The following is a 19,962-nucleotide window of genomic DNA, read 5'->3' on the forward strand; positions in this document are numbered from 1 at the left end:
CCATCCCCGTGGAGGTGAAATAAATTATATAACAAATATATTTATAAAGGTTGGTATAAAAACAAATGATGCTTTAGTTAAAATGGTAAAGTTAAATGTTTGAAATATATTATGTCACAGGATTAAATCTTACATTTATGATCGAGTTTTATTGATTTATGAAATGTAAAAGGACAAAATATCTTCATAATAATATAAATTTATGCATAAAGGGTTATTTTAATAATTTTTAATTGAGTTGGTTTTGGTTAACTCGTAACACCAACTCACTAATGACTTAATATAAGTATAAGTATAGTATATAATTATTATTATTTATTAAGACCTAAAATATTGCTCTATTATTTTTTTTTAAATTCGGTTTAATTAACGGTTAAGGATTTTAAAACTTAGGTTAATTTAGTTAGTGGTAGTTTGGTTCAATTATTAACCAAACCGACAATTTGAACATCTCTACTACTAAAGTTGATTGAATTTTAGCTTGGTTAGCATTGGCATTGTTGTACATGCGGGAGGGTTTGGGTTTGAATGTGTTCACATGTATTTTATCCTCTTATTTAAGAGTTTAAGAGATATTATGGGTAATTTTAAGTGTTATATCAAAAAAAAACTCTACCATTAAAGTTGCCCCAAATTCAATGTAATTGTAGAACTTAACTTTTAAAGGTTTTTCTATAATAATAATAATAAATTTTTAAATGTTTTACTTATCGGACAACAGTGAAATGTGAGGGTCCTTTTAGAATGTAGCCTAATAAATTGGTGACACCAAACTAAAGTGTGATTATATAAAATGTTCATGAACCTGATGAAACAATTACCCTTTAGATTGGCTGATAAAAGGGGTGCTGACGGCACCAATTTAAATGCTTTTCAACTTTTAATTTATTTGTATATTAGGTCTGTCCTTTTTGAAGTTAAATTTAAATAGTCCTTAAAAATATAAGAATAACAAAAGTAAACTGTTCTATTTTTTAAATAATAAATTTAAAAAATTATATAAAATTCTTATTTAAATTACCCAAATATATCCCTCAAGTTTTGTGATATTATCTATTTCACTCAATCAAAGGTTAAGTTCTTTAATTAAAGGAAAAAGTTTTTTGCCAATTTTTCCTTTTATATATCTTGAATTTTTTTTAAATTTCTTAATTTTAAAGATTTTAAATATTTTTAATTATAAAACATCTATTTAATTTTTTATTAATTTTAAAATTTTTAAAAGATTTAAAGATACATAAATTGTAATTTAAAATTATACGTTAACGTAGTTACAAATTTTGTATACGTGGAGCTCCACCGCGTGAGCAAATATTGTTAACCATTAATCAACTAATTTAATATATATTTATATTTAAAATAATTTAAAAATAATTTAATTAATACTAATAAATACATGCCTAATTTTTCACCAACCTTAATTAATTTCAAGAAAACGGAAATAGTCAATAATGGCTCTTCAGACATCCTTAATCCATAGTGACAAAAAAATAATTTTTTGTAAGAATTTAGACAGCTTTCGTCTAAAAATATTTTAACCACATAAAGCGTGCCAATATATTTAATTAAAAATAAAATAAAATGTTCTTCTGAAGCCAAAAATATTTTTCTAAAGAGTGACTAAAAAACGTTCAATGCACAATAAATGATCAAATAAAATTAAAAAAAAAAAGCCTCAGAAAAAATAAATCGTCGCTTATGTGTATATATTTTCTTGTTCTTTTCACCGATGCTTTGAGATTGGTGATTTTTTCTCAATCGAATAAACTTTGAATCGGGTAGGTATGTTTTCCGATCATCGGAATATGATCATTAATCAAATAAAACGATGCTTTGTTACCTCATCAGTAACTCAAATTATGATTATCTTTTAATTTTTCATTGATCTATTTTCTAAAATTTAGATTGTTATTGTGGATACTGATAGATTGAATTCAAGTTCTGCGGTTTTACTTGCTGGGTATGTTAATTAATTTTGGAACCTGAACTGTTTTATTTTTAATTGATTTTTTTCTTTTGTTGCAGAATTTTGATTATTGCTATTGTCAAATTTGATAGTTGAGATTATAAGGTACGATTTTCTTTTTCTTTTTCTTTCTAATATCTAATATGAAATTATCACTATTTTTAGTTTACTAGTGAATGAGCTTATTATGTAATTGTTTCGAATTTTAATTTTGGATTTTGAATTGTGTTTCTGATTGGGTTTGGTGAATGGGTCATTGGATAGTTTAGTTTTTTTGCATTGAGTGCTGATGATTTGATATTGTTGTTGTTCCCAATGCAGCTTAAAAATGGCGTCAATGGTTCTTAAAGGTAGTAGCAGTGGTAATCATGTATCTCCATTGCTGTCAATTCAAGAAAAAGGTAGCCGAAATAAGCGAAAATTCCGTGCTGATCTGCCGTTAGGTGATCAAAATAAGATTATAACTTCACCTCAAAATGGATGTCCGAGTTATGAGTTTTGTGCTGAGAAGTTCGAAATCACCCCAGTCCATGGTCAAGCTAGTGCATACGACTTGTGTAGTGTGAGCCAAGATCATTCCGGTGGATTGAAACTCGACCTGAGATTGTCTAGCACGTTAGGTTCTTCAGAGGTTGGGCCAAGTCGGGCTAAAGAGGAACTAGAGGCAGATGAATTCCAAGATGCTGATTGGAGTGATCTCACGGAATCTCAGCTAGAAGAACTTGTTTTAAGCAATTTGGATACAATATTCAAGAGTGCAATAAAGAAAATCGTTGCTTACGGTTACACAGAAGAAATTGTTACTAAGGCAGTCTTGAGATCAGGCCTTTGTTATGGTTGTAAAGACACGGTCTCAAATATAGTGGATAATACCTTAGCATATCTAAGAAGTGGCCAAGATTATAATCCTTCAAGAGACCACTATTTCGAGGATCTCCAGCAGATGGAGAAGTATATATTAACGGAACTGGTTTGTGTTCTTCGAGAAGTCCGGCCTTTCTTCAGCACTGGGGATGCTATGTGGTGCTTATTGATTTGTGATATGAATGTGTCGCATGCTTGTGCTATGGATGGTGATCCTTTGAGTGGTTTTGCTGGTGATGGAGGTTCTAATGGGATTTCTTTTTCTTCAAACCAACCCCAGTTGAAGCCTGAAGCCAAAACTTCTGAATTGAATCTTCCAAATCCGTGTAGACCAGTTCCATCCTTTCCTTGTTCTCATAGTTCTCCACCTGAGGTACCATCTACGGGAATCAGCAACACAACAAAATCAAAGAATTCTGTTGTCCTAAGTGGTATAGTCTCGGAGAAAGAGGGAACAAACTCCACTGCTGATAGCGCAGATAAAACTTTCAGTGCGGGGGGAACATCTCAATTTTCAACAATGGAAGAGAAGTTTGTGGGTAGTAGAAAGACTCACTCTACCAAGAGAGAATTTCTTCGGCAGAAGTCACTTCATCTGGAGAAAAACTACAAGACATATGGATCTAAAGGGTCATCGAGAGCTAAAATGAGCAGTTTGGGAGGTTTAATCTTGGACAAGAAATTAAAATCTGTCTCCAATTCTGCTACTGTTAATATAAAAGGCGCATCTTTGAAAATTAAGGCAATGGGAGCCGATGTCTCTCAAGATAATGAGAGTCATCTTCTGGCTAATTTGGGTCCGTCTTCTTCTACATCATTTTGCTTAGATAATGATAGTAATATTTCTGCAGTGCCTAAGACCGATATAGCGACTATTTCTCCCCTGGTAAACATGCCACCTGAATTACTACCTATGAATAACCCACCTACACTATCAACTACTGATACTGAGCTTTCCCTTTCATTGCCTACCAAAAGCAATTCAATTGTAGTGCCTCCTGTTTCACATTTCAAGGTTGCTAATCCTAGCTATGTTGGGATGCCATTTGGTAATTCATTGGGGGATTGGGTCCCTCAGGATAAGAAGGATGAGATGATTTTGAAGCTGGTACCGAGGGTGCAGGAACTGCAAAATCAGCTCCAAGACTGGACAGAGTGGACTAATCAAAAGGTTATGCAGGCCGCTCGTCGATTGAGTAAAGACAAAGTTGAACTTAAGACTTTGAGGCAAGAGAAAGAGGAAGTTGAACTGCTTAAGAAAGAGAAGTTGAGTTTGGAAGAAAACACTAGGAAGAAGCTCGTCGAGATGGATGTTGCTTTGTCCAAGGCTAGCGGGCAGGTGGAACGCGCTAATGCTACTGTCCGCAGGTTTGAAGTGGAAAATGCAGCACTACGGCAGGAAATGGAGGCTGCAAAATTACGTGCTGCAGAGTCGGCAGCTAGTTGTCAGGAGGTATCAAAGAGGGAGAAGAAAACTCTGATGAAAGTTCAGTCTTGGGACAAGCAAAAGAACTTGTTTCAAGAAGAGCTCATGACCGAAAAGCGCAAGGTCACCCAACTTCTACATGAATTACAGCTGGCTAAAGTTATCCAAGAACAGTTTGAGGTATGTGTCTTCAGGAATGTATAATTTTCAAGCATTTTTTATGTTTTGTCTCTCATAGAAAACGGTAGTAATCCTTGATATACTTCATAAACTTCTATTAGTAACTTCTACAAGTTCTGTAAAAATGAGACTTGGTGAGGAAGGCATCCATTGCTTAATTAGACGGCTCAGATTTCCGAGAATCTACCTGATAAGATTTCATATTTTTTGGCATCTTACGTATTTTGAATGGTTAAAAAAAGTTTCCAAACCACTTGAGGCAGGAATGTTGATATAAAATCTTTTGCATGGACATCTCAGGGTGTCATGTATTTCGTGTTGGTTTGGCATTTACATCATTTAAGTTCATCAAAGACTATTGGTATACGCTTTTGTATAACAATATCAGTTGTATGATTTCAACCCATAACTCTTGTATCAGTATTAAGGTATGCTACCAGTTCGATAAAAGCAGTCCAAATGGGTGCTTTTTTTTCTCTGTAATTATGGCTTTTGCTATGGCAACTTTGTTCTCACTGAAAGTGGAAAACTATGACAGGTTAAATGGCAACAGGAACAGAAAGCAAAGGAAGAAGTAGTTACTCAGGCTAGTTTGGTAAGGAAGGAAAGAGAACAAATCGAGGCTTCAACAAAACTAAAAGATGACATGATTAAGTCCAAAGCCGAAACCAGTTTGCAAAAATACAAAGAGGATATTCAGAAACTTGAACAAGAAATCTCTCGATTGAGACTGAAGATGGACTCCTCAAAAATAGCTGCACTTCGGAGGGGCATTGATGGAAGCTATGTAAAATATATTAGCATGACTCAGAAGAAATCTCGAACCCCTTTTATCTCAGAAGTGGTGACAGATTTCCAGGACTTCTCCGGGGAGGGAGGTGTGAAACGTGAACGTGAATGCGTGATGTGTTTGTCGGAGGAGATGTCTGTGGTTTTTGTCCCCTGCGCGCATCAGGTTGTTTGCACTACGTGCAATGAGCTCCACAAGAAACAAGGGATGAAAGACTGTCCTTCCTGTCGGAGTCTCATCCAGCGCCGTATTCCCGTCCGGTATGCTCGGTCTTAACTTTAATATTAAAGTGAGTTGAGTGCTCTGAATAATGTTTGTGGGAACTCTTTCCACTGAATAATGCATTTGAGTTGCAGTTTTCTCAGAGTTGAGAGTCGGAGACAAGTTGCATTAAAAGTGCAAGATACTGCTTCAATTCAAGTTCATTCTTATTTTAAGTGATCATATAAATACTTAATAACTCAATATACTATTTTAAAATATAATAATATTAAGAAATCTTTTTATATTCAAAATTATATATATTTTTAAATTAAAGGTGAATAAAGAAAATTATTACCGTCCTACTAAACTTGTCACGGTTTGATTTTTGGTGGTCAAATTTTTAAACATTGATAAATTATTCTTTAAATTTTATTATAGACAAAAATTTTAAAAATATATTATAAAAACTTTAAATAAAATAAATTTTGAATGCATTTTTCATAAAATTTAATTAAATAAAATATTTAAAATAATCAAGATAAAATATCAACTATGACATTTTTACATGATAGGAGTCCTAAATAAAATTTATGGTTGTGACCAGAATTTGCAAAATCTTTACTTTTTTTTTTACTGTAAACTCAGATGCTTTTATTACTAAAAAAAGCTTTTAAATAACAAAAATAATTGTCACTTCGCTTGTCTCAATAAACAATAACTATCTTTCCTCTCATACCACATGCCATATACTACTTTAGATACTCAAAATCGACATTGAACCGCTTTGATTTGAAGCAATTTGACCCTACTAGCTATAATCGAATTTTCTATCTCTACTGTCACTTTATCGATGGACCTCAATTGACCTGAAGAGTGGATTGTCCCTTCTCCTCCACCAGTCTTTGAATCACTGTCAGGCCATCCTCCACCCACTAGACGTCATGTTTTCGACGAAACCCCTCTTTGGCCAATAGGTGAGCAACCCGATTGCCCCTCTCTTAATATGCTAAAATTTACATCTCTCGAAATCCAACGCAATTTATTTCGCTTCCCATATGTGGTTACTAATTTCTGATCGATCAATGCATGTTGCTTAGAGTTTCGTTATAACTACCAAGGAATTTCCCTCAACCACCATTGCCCAAAATCCTAACTCCTGCGAATCTAAAAGCCTAGGTACCAGCCAATGTCTCCGCCATCAACGCATTCGGTACATATCTATTTCATAGGCAAGCTACTCTCATTATTAGATTAGTGCTATTTCTAACTCCTTGTAGAAAATTGCTTCAAAATTTACTCGGACAAAAGGATTCGAGGGAGACCGCCACACTGCTTGTTCAACTCTTTTTCCAGTCAACAATTCCAACTCATGAACGTATCCCAAAATGAAGGTAACAGTTTCAGTCTTAGATTGCTGCTTTCCTTCATGCACTAGTTTATTTCTTGAAAGCCAAATTGCCCAGATTGCGATTATGACTATTAATTTTTTCTGGTTACCGCTCCCAAAAAATAATTGTCGAACCCAATTAGCCATACAGTCCTTTGTTTGATTCACCCTCCAATTAATTCCAAGTTCTTGCCAAACTTGCAAGGCAAGTAGACAATCACGACTTGCATGTATATTAGTTTCAGAGTCCTCACCACACCTGAGGCAAACTGCATCCGTCCGTATTCTTCTTTGATACAAATTAGAATTCGTAGGCATAAAATTATTTACAAATTTCCATACTGTAATTTTCATTCTTTCCGATGATTGTATCTGCCATAATTGTTTTTACATACTCCTGGTTTCTTGATCGATGAAACAGTAACTATCCTCCTCAGTCCTGGGAAATCCCTTGAGTCGGATCTTATACCCACTTTGTACCGTGTACTCACAAGGGCTCTCAAGATACCATCTTAGTCTATTCGTAACTCCCTGTTGCACCAGTTGTATATTGAGGATTCTCCTTGCCTCCTACTTTACTCTTATTATAGAGTTGTTCTGGTATTTGTTGTCAAGTGCATGTATATAAAATAAAATTTCTTTTTTGGTTACCAAGTTACAAAATGCTTGCTCAACTATTAGTAAATTTTTATTTTAGTCATCCGATTATGAAAAGTTACAAATGATCATTTAACTATTTAATTTTGTCTTTTCTGATTGCCATATGGTTAGCAGTGCTAGCTTTTAAAATTGACATAACAATTTTAACCCTCAACATTTATAAATTATGCCAATTTAATCTTTATTCTAAAAAATAACCTCAACATTTACCGTTGTGTAATTTAGTCTTTTGCAGTTTTACTTTTTTTGTGACATTGAGGTTAATTTTAAAAGAATGAAAAAGATGAAAACTATTATCTTAGATTTTTGGTGTTTTTATTTATTTATTTTTCAGATATTTGCAATCAAATTTAGCTGATAAATTTATTTTTTAGTTTTTAGATAAAATGTCACAAAGAAAAGTAAAATTGCAAAAAAAAAAACAATGTGTAAATGTTGATTATTATTTTATAAAATCAAGACAAATTTGACATAATTTATAAATGTTAAGGGTTAAATTTGTTATTATGTTATTTTATAAGTCGCTACGGTTAGTTAGCTTGTAATTAAAAAGACAATTGAATCATTGATTTTATAATTTTCATAATTGAGTAACTTTTATAGCTATTAGTACCTACTATGTCAATCATTTTTTATATTTAATATTATATTGGTTAAAAAAGTAAAAATATTATATATAATATATATAAGTAATTCAAAGAAAAGTTATTTTAAAATTAAAATTATAAAATATATAAATATAAATTTTAAAAAGTAAAAATAATATAAAAAGATTGCAAAGTTTATAAAAATGAAAAAAATGTTTTAAATTTTAGAAAAGCTTAAAATTTTAAGCATATATTATAGAAACCTTTGTAATAAATTTTATTTTATTTGGTAAACTACTTAGTTCATCATTTAAAAGTGAGGACACTTTCATTTTGGTTGACCAAAACGAAATCTTTTCAATTTAGTCCCTCAATTTTTAGTATGCTTTCATTTTAGTCACCTAAAGCGTTAAATCTCTAACGACGATTAACTATACATGCCACATCATATTTACATTTTTATTTTGGTCACCCAAATTTTAGGTTGCTTTCATTTTGGTCACCCAAAAGCTATTTTTTAAGTATTAATTGGGGTAAAAACATAATGATTAAAGTGAAAAATGATAGAAACTAAAAAATATATAAAATATTGTTAGATTGTACTTGTTTATCCTATTGTCGAAATTCTAAATTTCTTTTTTTAATATTGAAAATTTAAATTTAAAAACATCAAAATAAATGAATAAATTGTTGAATTTTTTATCCATTGATAATGTCAATAGATTTTTACTATAATATTAAAATTTTAAATTTTAAAATTTTATTTTATATTTATAGATTATCCTTAATAAAATCAACTCAAATAACTCATATTTAATAATTGTCTATGAAACTTAAATTTATTTTAATTATATAATCTCGAATCTTCCATACTAGGCTAAAATAAAGAAAAATACTTACAATTAATTAAATTAATGATTTGTTCTTCATTTGGGTAAAGAAGCAATGAAAAAATTATGAGTTTTGTTTAGAATGGAAGATATAATTAATTAATTTAATTAATTGAAGGATATTTCTTTACTTTTAGCTTAGCATGGAAGATTTAATATTATATAATCAAAAAAATTTGGGTTTCAGAGACAACTATTAAATAGAATAATTTTCATTGATAATTTTTGAAAATAAATTTTGAAAATAATTTGAAACATAAAATAAATTAAATAAATTGTTGAATTTTTTAATCCATTGATAATGTTAACCGATTTGCTACTATAATTTTGAATCTTAATATTTAAAAATATATACATATTTCAAAAGCCAAATTTAGAATTTTCAGCAATGGGATAGAAAAGTACAATTTGATAATTTTTGTGTATTATTTTAGTTTATACTGCCTTTTCGCTTTAATCCTTCATTTTTTTAACCCCAATCAATACTTAAAAATATATATATTTTTGGCGACCAAAATAAAAGTATAAACATGATGTGGTATGTACTGTTTAACCATTGTTAGAGATTTAATACTTGAGTGACTTAAATGATAGCGCCCTAAAAGTTAGGTGACCAAATTACAAGAATTTCATTTTGGGTTACCAAAATAAAAACACCCTAAAAATTGAGTGACCAACTAGATGGTTTACATTTTTTTTCAATAATTCTAAATTTTAAAAATTAAAAATAGAAAATGTTTAACTTAGAAAATATAAATTCTAGAAATTGAGTGCCGCGTGGCACATTCTGATTGGCACCATATGTATATTGGTTTCTTTAACGCTGTTACAAAAAATGAACTAAACCAAAATGATAGTTTAAGTACCAAAGTGATAAAATATATAATTTGGGGACCAAAATGAAAATTAAACCCTAATTTAAGCGGGGTTCAACTCCCAAGAAAAACAGGCACTGCAATAAAATGGAAAAGCAAACATAGAAATAAACTTTTTGTCTTTTGCCTATCCGTCAAGGAACATAATAAAACCACATATTTTTTGTTTCATCCAAATCAAAATAATTAATAATTGAAAATTAAAATAAAAATAAAAATCATGCAATATAAAAACAAAAACCACTCATTAAAATACAAAAAAAAAGTAAAATAATAGGATAAATTAAGAAAGATAGGAGTGAGAGAGACCAATGTTGGCTGAAGAATCGGATGGTTCAACTTCGACCTTTGATCTTCCCGATGAAATCTTGCGAGTATTACCCTCTGATCCTTTCCAACAACTCGATGTTGCCCGTAAGCTCACTTCCATTGCACTCTCAGCTCGTATCTCTTTACTTGAAGCCGAAACTTCTTCCCTTCAATCCAAACTAGCCGAGAAAGATCAACAAATTGCCGATCTTTATGCTCAGATCGAAGCCCTCGGTGCTTCTTTGTCTCAAACTTCGGATAAACTCGCTAAGGCCGATGAGGAGAAGGTTTGGGTTGACTTTGGTTTCAATTAGTTTCTTTTTTTTTTTGGAAAAATGAAATGAATAATTGAGCTTTTTTTTTTTGTTGGTAGGGGAGTTTGTTGAAAGATAATGCTTCGCTTACTAGTACTCTAAAGAAGCTTCAGAGAGATGTTTCCAAGGTAAATGTTAATGGGGTTTTGACTTTTGGTTGATTATTTGACTAAAGCTGCTAAATTTTTTAGCTTCGTTATGTTATAGCAATTAAAGTTATACAAAATAGTAAGGTGTTTTAGCACATTGAAGGCTAATAGGGTATTTATAAGAAAAGTATTGAGTCTAATTTAGATCCAGGTTAAGATATGACTTGAATACATCCTGAAATGGGGTTGGTCAGTTTGGGTAGTCGAAAACAGTAATAGGTGTCCTTAATGTATCGTGGTATAATAATAAGTTAAGTATTTGTTTTCAATAGTTAAGTTTTAGTTATTGTTAATAGGACTTGATTATTAATTAGGAAATGTTGTAATTTCCATCTGTAACTTAGAATAAAAATAGAGGAAAAGGAAGTAGAGGAAAGTACACCCTTGGCTGTATGTATAATATGTTATATTAGTCGGATTCCGGTGTGAGTGTCAGATATGAGAATGTGTCCAGCTCGGTTGTATTCAATGTATTTGGGGATCATATCTCATACTCACGTCTGAATATGAGTTGCATATAGATATTTCAAGAAAAATGAAGAGTTTGAATGATATGATGGTTGAAACTTAAAATGGTGAAGAAATTTTGATGTTCATGGAAAATTCAAGAGTGCCCTATTAAAATTTTCTAACCGATTTGTTGTTCCATGGCTCACATGGGAAGGGATAATCATATCATGATTGATTTGGAATGTTTTTCATTTTGTGGATTTTGTGTTTGTGGTGCAAAAATTATGAGAATTTTGGAAATTTGAGTGTGCCCTTCATCTCTGCATACGAAACCGGCAAGGACTGATGTGGTTCGAGTTAAATGATGTTACAAAAACGGCTAGTGTAGGAGGGTTTTATTAGATAATGAAGTCTGAGATTTTACTTTTCCGTGGCTGTGCAGTTGGAGGTCTTTAGAAAGACGCTTATGCAGTCACTTCAAGAGGATGAGGAAAGTTCAGTAAGTTGTCTTCCGGATTGCTTTATTGTTTATCTCGAGCATTCCTTTCTAGGATAACGCTGAGAAGTTTAACTCTTGATTAAGTCTTGTTTTTGCTACAGGCAGGGGGTCCTCGTATCGTTGCGAAGCCAACACCATCGGGTATTCTTTTCAACTTTAGTATTCACTGAGTTGAGCTTGTTGGTCTTACTTGCGCAATTTTTCGTGCTATGCCTTATTACGGGGTGCCTTTCCATAGGGTTCTTTGTCAGATGCATAATTTGTTGATTAGAGCTTAAACATCCTTTCCCCTTATGATATAACCCTTGCTTTGTTTCAACTTCTTCAGATGATGATGTAACCTTTCCGTCAGGATCTTCTTTTATCTGCAGCCAGTATTCCAGTACGGGAAATTCTTTTGCGGAGGATCATGAGGCAGATGGTAATGCTTTGCACTCTGTTGGTTTTGGCTGGGCTGTAGATTTGATTCATAAACATGATTATTTCCATGATTAAACCATATTGCTTTGACTATTCATTTTGCCTAAAGTACCCATTGCCGACACCTGAAAAACTGAATGTTCCGTGTCGTACGCATACCTGAGTCCAAGTAACATGGCTATAAAAATCTTCTGCATTTGTGGATGCTTGCACAAGCATATGTTGGATCACAAAAAATTACAAATGTTTGCAACTGTGTGCACGAAAATCTGTTCTTTCCACCTTTTCTTACTCTATATGTTGTCTTTTTTTCTTACTAAGAACCATTATAATGGCAGCCTCATGTCCCGGCATACCTCAGTTGCTAGCATCACAAACAAGCACCCCTCGGCTAACTCCTCCAGGTTCCCCGCCAAGTGTTTCGGGTTCTGCATCTCCAACAAGAACATCAATGCCAGTGTCCCCTAGGAAACATTCGGTTTCATTTTCTACCTCAAGAGGCATGTTTGATGATAGGCCATCAATGTCAAGCTCTGATTCCGGATCACAGATTGGTTAGCTTCAAATCTGTTCTAGAACAAGACCTTATTTTAGAATCTAATTGCTTGTAGTGCTGGATTGCAATACTACATAAACAGCCGACATAGAATAATGTTGAACCATCTCGATAGTTGATAGGGACATTTACTCAAAGAGAATGGCATCATTGAAGTTTGATGATCATATAATGTTGCAACTTGGATAAATTTTTTTTCCATAATACTGAATCCACTTTTGATGAAAGTGTCTTGAAATAGCGTAACTAATTGTGAGGAAGCTACTGTGTTTAATATTTAACATGACTTATTTCCGGATATGTTTCAGGACGGACTCGGGTTGATGGAAAAGAATTCTTCCGCCAAGCCAGGTAAATACATTTGTAACACGAAAGCATAAAATCGAGAGAATAAATTGTTGTGGACGCTTAAATATGCACAAGAAGTTATCTTCTGATATAGCACAAATATAGCCTGTTTTACAAGACAAACCGAGCAAATGTAATTGCAAAATTGCCTATCTCACCCCCTTGCATCTCTGTTTCATTAGGAGCCGGTTGTCTTATGAGCAGTTCGGTGCATTCCTCGCAAATGTTAAAGACTTGAATTCCCACAAGCAAACAAAAGAAGTATGCAACTCCTTGTCTGAAAATCCTCTTTTTTATTAACTTCTTTGTTTCATTTGTTTCTTGTGGCAGCATTTTCACCTCAGTTGTTTATGTGAATTATCCAGGAGACTTTGAGGAAGGCAAACGAGATTTTTGGCCCTGATAACAGAGATCTTTATGCAATATTCGAGGGTCTGATTAATCGCAACCTCCATTGAATCAACCGAAGCTAAACACTACCCTAGGTTTATAAGAATCTGTTCCACTTAGTGATTTATTTGACATTATTTGGTGTAAATTTGCCTACTAAAGCCGTTATTTAATATATATAACCACTGTTTGGTTGGTGAGAAAAAACATAGAAAAGTGCATCTCAAAGGAACAAGACAGAAATTTAGTCTTTAACTTCTTTGTTTCATGTTATCTGAAATATTAATGAGAATTTGTTAAGTTCGATTAGGTGGTGTATTCCACATTTTTCTCTGTTCATCATAGCTTCCTAATACAGCTGATCGCTTTTCATCACCCAATCTATCAGCAAATTGGTCATAATATGCCATGGGATCAATATTTTTTAATATTTGTACTAATTTCCCATGTTTTTCATCAATCAAAATCTGCCCATCAATGGCTTCAATACCTTCAGCAATGACTTTGATGGGCATTTCTTGCATGGTGGGTTTCAGTTTGCGTTGATCTCCAGCCATTAATATAGCTCCAAGGATTTCACCAAAGAATATATCCTGCTTTAGATAAACCCGGGATTAGAAACTGTTATTTATTGATTGCAATAGCATTTGTTACGTTCGTAATTAGAATAATAACTTTACCGTATGACGGTATCTGTGATGAGCTTGCTTCAAAGTGTATAGCCTGGACAACAGACTCTTCACAAACCGTGCTTCAGGAGTTCTTGTCAACTGCAGCCGCTTTATGGTCTCGATGAACCGACTGACTTTGCGCTGAGTGCCGAGCGGAATAAGCGTAATATTTAAGCCTGATTTGAAGACTGTTTTTGCTGCGATCGGGTCAAGGAACAGGTTTAATTCAGCATATTTATTGGAAGGAATAGTGAAGACATTTCCTTCATCAAGGCTACTTCTGCTGATATGTCCTCCTACAATATACACATTCTGCAATTTGATTTGAGAAAAAAAAAATCACTAGCTGATTTCATTACCTAAAACAACAATCTTATTGGCCAATAATACTGTCAATAACCTTTGTTACTCGAACTTAGAGAGCGAGTGCTAGATACAAGTATGTATCAGGTATGGGTCTTCTAATATTTTTTATAAGTTCTTCCATATCATATCCTGAGAGAAGCTAGAAAATTGATTTAGGGTCAAAATGAATTACAAATTTTAAGGGTTAAAATACAATTTTACTATTTATTAGTTTATAATTTCAGAAAACTTAAAGGGTCTAAATAACAATTTTACCATATTTTAGGCCAAAGCCATTGATATAACTTACAAACATCCGAATATATCATATTTTTCTTTAAGCCTATTACTGATATTTGTCACATACTCAAATGTGATTAGGATGATATGATTCCCTAAGGACTCTTTAAAAATATAAAAACATAATCACGTATCCGTAACACGTACCTGAATGAATGAAGTTGAATTTGTTCTAGTTATAATTTTTGCTAAACTCGTCAAAGGTCCATTAGTCAATACAGTAATTTTTGATCCAAGATCCATAGTTTTCAATATTGAAGTCCAAATTTCCAGTGCCAAAGGTTGTCTTAGTTCAGGCTGATCTGTATCCCTTGGAGCTCCAAATTTTACAGAGTTTTCTGCTGTATACCTGCAATAGAAAATCAATGATGTAATTCAGTTCTAAGCTCAGTTTTCAACCGATTTAACCGACCAAACCGATCAATCAATTATCTCGGCTTTCAAAACCGATACCTTCTCGGGCTTCGTGGTAAGTCCCGAGCTAACCCGTAAAGGGTATCGGAATCCAGAAATCCTCCACTCCCATGTGGGATAGCCTTGGCATATTTACAGTCACCAACAAGATGGAAAATTTGGTCAGATTGGCTCATAGCGAATACATCTCCAAGACCAACTGGAATGTCATCACGTCCCATCATGTGCAGCAAATCATAAACGATATCGATTGCTGCTGCGTTGGCCCAACCTGTTGGACTCACTAATATTGCCTGCATAAAGAGAAATGCATTCGCTCGTCATATCTATGGTACTCAGATTCGAATCTAAATTTTAGATATGGACGAGTTAGACATGATATATATATATATATATTGATAACATTAACAAGGTTACCTTAAGGTTGAGTAGTTCCACAGGAACTTTGAGGAGATAAAACAAAGCCATAAAATCTCCGGCACTCATATCCATGTCGAAAACGACAGGTTTCCCTAGAGTTTTGTTTTTAAAATCTGGTTCGTAAAAAGCTTGTCTGAAATGAGGGAATTCTGTTGTGAGATTGAACCTTGCTGTATTTTCAGGTCGATTTAAAACCTGTATTTCATTTCCAGCATGTTTAAAAATGACATATCAACAGCAAATTTCAGACAAAATTCGAGAATAATAATAATTTTTCAATTTTATGGGAAATTTATATAAGAGCTTACATCCAAAAAATTTGTGAAAAATTCTCTGTTGAGTTTGCTGGTAAGATCATGATTAGGTTTTGCCTTTGTTGCAACAAGTACACGAACTGAATCTGGACCGGTTCCCTCCTCTGTGTAACCATCCTACTTGATTATTAACAAAAAGGAAAAAGATAGGTAAGCATGTAGGTATGTATGTATTATCGGGCAGCCGCAAAGCTGAAAATATTTCATAGAGGAGTTAGAAGTAAATTACAAATGTTTGGGTCAAAATGAATTTTTATCGTTGTACTAATTTGTATTTTTACGAATTTTAAAAGGAGTCTAAAGCAATTCTATTACTTTTGGGGTAACGCCATTGTCACCCTTCTAGCTTAACCACTGCTATTGATATACGGGTGTGATTTTATATGCAGTATGCATCTAATACGAATATATGCAGTTTGTATTTGGAGTAGATTTGTGAATTAGTGATCCGAACTTGTACAACTCAAACGAATTGAACTTGAAATGACCTAAATAAATATCTTAAAATGACTCGATTTAAATAACTCGAGCCTTAAAGCTAAATGACTTAATCCCAAATGACCCAAACATAAAACTGAACAGAATTAAAATTAATCCAAACTTAACTCAAACTCAATATTAACTCAAACTAAAATGACTTGAAACTTTAAAACACGAATTGATTCGAATATTGATAATTAAACTTTAGGGTCTAGATAAGTGTCAAATATAGTACAATCAAATTTTTTAAAAAAGTCATGGTTATATACATATACACATGTCTAGATATATGCTGAAGATATTACGCACAAATATTTTAAAAAATAAAGACGATAAATATAAAATACAAATATATGTTCTATGCGGATACAATTAATATTTTTTTAATTTTTTTAAATATATTTTGAAGATTACGGTTATATGCATGTATTCATGCATAATAGCATACATGTTAAACATCAATATTTCAATGAAAATGAAGAATCCGATGCAGTAGGTTTTTCGATTTTACCTTGCATTTCCCTTCCCCATTCTCTACAAAGCAAAATGGATCACGAAGTCCCATCTGGACATGGCCGCTATGCAACCCACTTTTATTCAATTTAAACTTTGGAAAATGACGCCCATCAAACAACGGATTTGAACCATCACATATTCCATAAGGTTCATTCGAAGTAACCACACTTATATTCATGTATTCCATTTCAGCAAATTCATTTTCCCCATTGTTCTTCCCATAATTACGCATGATCGACACTGCAACACCTGATGTGAACGAATCCCACATGAAATAGCTCTGCACATTACAATAAACATGAGCCCTCAAATAAGAAAAAAATGTCACTTTTTATCGAGTTGTATCGGTGATTTTACCGTATAAAATCGGTCATCAAACCAAGTATCCCGAGCCATTTTCAAGGATTTAAAGCAATATTGTGCTTCGTATGTCCATTGGCTCTGCTCAAATGCCTTGAAAAACTCCTCGGTTATAGGGATGGTGTTTGTTGCATCTAAAGAAACAAGAGTAACCGGTATACCTGAATGAAACACCTGCAAATAGCAATTGGAATTCGGGTTTGGGTGAAGAGGCTTAACTAGAATATAAAAAACTCGAGACTGTTCGGGATATAAACGTGTACCTGATATGCTGCGAAAGGGTCTCCGAAGATATTGAATTCGGCATAAGGATTAGTGTTGTAATCCGTGAACAGGTTTCCAGGGTCACCACATTGGCGAGGGTGGCAATGTGGGGTACCATGTTTGGGGCAACAACCTGTTGGGTTATTGGACCTTACTCCACCACCCATGACATTTATGTGCTCGATGTTTCGCTTTAGATGCGGGTTCTTCATGAGAAAAACAGCGAAATTCGTGTGAGCTCCGGTTACGAAAACGGTTATCGGACCGGCTGATGTTTTCTCGATCATTACTTGCTGAGCAGTAGGTTGTTTAAGAGGAGAATATTTCCTGCTGCCCTGATTCCATTGATGTAGAATGTCGGACACGATGGATTCGAGAAAAAAAAATAGAGAGTCGGAATTTCTGTACCTGCGGAAGAAATGATTTTCGGATGCCGTAGTTAGTGTCGAAATCCAATCGTCCTCTGAGGCCTACCGGAATTGCTTGCCTATACCTACAACCTCCAGCTGTTGTCATCCCCTGATTAAGTAAATTACAAACAAAGATTCCAAGCCTGAAATTTCGGCATCGTTGCATTCACGATCGAGATAAACACGACGCAATTAAAAATGATATGAATCCGAAACCTACCTGTTCGATAATCGGAAGATATCCACCAACGTTCGGTAATATGGTGCCATCTTCAAGGATTCCACCCTCTCCTCCGACACCAACAGCTATGTCGTCGCGACCCATCATGTAAAGGATGTCGTAAATTTGATTCACCGCATGTCCAGCATTGGTCCATGCATTCGTGTTTATAGTGATCCCCTACATCACAATTGCAATTACAGGATTTAAATAGTAACCCCAACACGATATTACACATCCATGACCGCAATTTAAATCCGTACTCCTCACCATGAGGGTTTTTACGTCGAACAAAACAAAAGATGCAGGAAAAGAGTTTAACCTCCAATTCGAATTCCGATCGGTTGAGCTTCAAGAGGTACAAAAGAGCGAAGAAATCATCGGTATCAACATCGGTATCTAACAGAATCCGACGAGGTTTGGCAGGAACAGCGTGGACCCTTGCTCCAAAAACATCAACGACCAAAACTAAAATAATTATCCAAAATTTTCTCAGCCAAAACATTCTTAATTTCTCAGAGAAGAAACTGTTACATCAACCTTAGAACAACTAAGAAAAGATCAATAAGACTGAGCTATCAAAGCATGTTAGCATAAACTCAATTTCAGACAAAGGAGATGAAGTTATATCTTCTCTAACAGTACTGGATTAGATTCTTGCAACTTTTATGTAAGAGAAAGCAAAAAATAAATAAATAAATAAATAAAACATATGGATTTCATACATTATCAAGTTTTCATAATGTTGACGTTGATCATATGTCACCTATGGTTACTATCATTGACTACTAATAGAAATAGCTTAGGAAAAATTAATGTACATCTTGGTGATAGGTAAGAAAAATAAATGAAGAATTTGACAAAAATAATTCCAACTCAACCCATATTTAAAAAAACAATTTTTAAGATTAAGCAGATGATTTTTATTAAAAGTTTTGAAGTTACGATGAAATAAGATGAAATTTATTTCATAGTGAGATTTTCTTTGAAAATGAAATTAGATTTTGAGTTACTCAATCTCAATTTTATCTATCATCTTGACTCATTATTATCTTAAAAAATTTAAATCTCAATTTTCATATAATTTTTTGGAATATAAATCCATTTGAAAAAAAATTAAAAGATTAGGGTTCTATTAATGGGTGCTTATACTTTTGCCTTTGATTTTGGACTATTTTGAAAAGTTATGAATTCATGAGTTGAATCCGACTTTAATTTTATACATTTTAATTTGGGCAAATTATAAAAAGAATCACTTTTGTTTGCCTCGGATTACATATTAGTTATTTATGTTTAAAATGTTATATTTTAGTCACTTATATTATCGTTTTGTTACGAAGTGATCACTGTATCGTTAAACTCCGTTACCTCCCTAGTGGTAGTCCAAATGGGTTTTAAATGCCAACTTCGATATCTAATTGCTGGGATAAAAATAGGTTTTTAATTAAATAAATTTAATTTGGACTGCCATATACGACATCCAAGTTGGCATTCAAAACCCATTTGGACTGCCAAGTAGGACTGCCATTAAGGAGGTAACAAAGTTTAACGGTAGAGTGACCACTTCGTAACAAAACAATAACGTAAGTGATTAAAACGTAACATTTCAAACATAAGTGATTAAAATGTAATCTGGGGCAAACAAAAATAACTATTTTTGTAATTTACCCTTTTAACTTTGCCTAAATTTAGACATTTAATTTTTTATTTTTAAAAAAATTAACCGACATATTTACCGACGAGTCAAAATCTAATATAATTCTAATAAAACAAAATAGATGCTTTATAATGGAATCTTATTTAACACCAAAAAACAAGACCAAGAATTTACAAAGTGTAAACTTTAGATTAATTATTATAATTATAAAAGTAAAATCATATATTTTCACTTTGATCGATTGTGTCGTCTAATTAGCTATCACAAAATCAAGCACTTTTTTAGACATGGATGGCATCATGGAAATTCTCACTTCTTGTCATAAAC

The 19,962-nt window shown here is 33.1% G+C and overlaps 3 protein-coding genes across 9 annotated transcripts; 2 read left to right on the forward strand and 1 right to left on the reverse strand.

Moving 5' to 3' along the window:
- The first annotated feature begins 1,623 nt into the window (after window positions 1-1,623).
- Window positions 1,624-7,480, forward strand: LOC105796798 (putative E3 ubiquitin-protein ligase RF298). Of its 6 annotated transcripts, none has more exons than XR_008194227.1 (8): window positions 1,624-1,778; window positions 2,026-2,071; window positions 2,288-4,436; window positions 4,975-5,486; window positions 5,583-6,404; window positions 6,528-6,640; window positions 6,708-6,821; window positions 7,239-7,480. XR_008194227.1 is itself a non-coding variant. In XM_012626600.2 (4 exons), exons 3-4 carry the CDS (start codon window positions 2,295-2,297, stop codon window positions 5,500-5,502), a joined length of 2,670 nt encoding a protein of 889 aa, XP_012482054.1. In that variant the 5' UTR covers window positions 1,625-1,778; window positions 2,026-2,071; window positions 2,288-2,294; the 3' UTR covers window positions 5,503-5,590. The 6 variants fall into 6 exon arrangements, 1 of the variants encoding a protein (XP_012482054.1); XR_008194226.1 differs by having other exon boundaries at window positions 6,739-6,821; XR_008194229.1 differs by having other exon boundaries at window positions 6,303-6,404; window positions 6,739-6,821.
- A 2,595-nt stretch (window positions 7,481-10,075) lies between these two features.
- Window positions 10,076-13,573, forward strand: LOC105796800 (uncharacterized protein At4g15545). 2 transcript variants are annotated; one of them, XM_012626612.2, is made up of 9 exons: window positions 10,076-10,425; window positions 10,512-10,580; window positions 11,494-11,550; window positions 11,652-11,691; window positions 11,879-11,971; window positions 12,309-12,524; window positions 12,835-12,877; window positions 13,057-13,135; window positions 13,219-13,573. In XM_012626612.2, the coding sequence occupies exons 1-9, from the start codon at window positions 10,141-10,143 to the stop codon at window positions 13,228-13,230; spliced, it is 894 nt and encodes a 297-aa protein (XP_012482066.1). In that variant the 5' UTR covers window positions 10,076-10,140; the 3' UTR covers window positions 13,231-13,573. The 2 variants fall into 2 exon arrangements, with proteins under 2 accessions (XP_012482066.1, XP_012482064.1); XM_012626610.2 differs by having other exon boundaries at window positions 10,077-10,425; window positions 13,240-13,573.
- LOC105796799 (nucleoside hydrolase 3) lies at window positions 13,488-18,618 on the reverse strand. The gene is made up of 12 exons (XM_012626605.2): window positions 18,301-18,618; window positions 17,979-18,158; window positions 17,757-17,867; window positions 17,348-17,683; window positions 17,082-17,258; window positions 16,720-17,004; window positions 15,723-15,845; window positions 15,412-15,609; window positions 15,034-15,287; window positions 14,728-14,929; window positions 13,945-14,247; window positions 13,488-13,857 (listed from the first exon to the last, which is right to left on the reverse strand). Exons 1-12 carry the CDS (start codon window positions 18,481-18,483, stop codon window positions 13,561-13,563), a joined length of 2,649 nt encoding a protein of 882 aa, XP_012482059.1. The 5' UTR covers window positions 18,484-18,618; the 3' UTR covers window positions 13,488-13,560.
- Window positions 18,619-19,962: the final 1,344 nt, after the last annotated feature.

The sequence above is a fragment of the Gossypium raimondii genome, chromosome 3, assembly GCF_025698545.1.
Source record: "Gossypium raimondii isolate GPD5lz chromosome 3, ASM2569854v1, whole genome shotgun sequence".
Lineage (NCBI taxonomy): Eukaryota > Viridiplantae > Streptophyta > Magnoliopsida > Malvales > Malvaceae > Gossypium > Gossypium raimondii.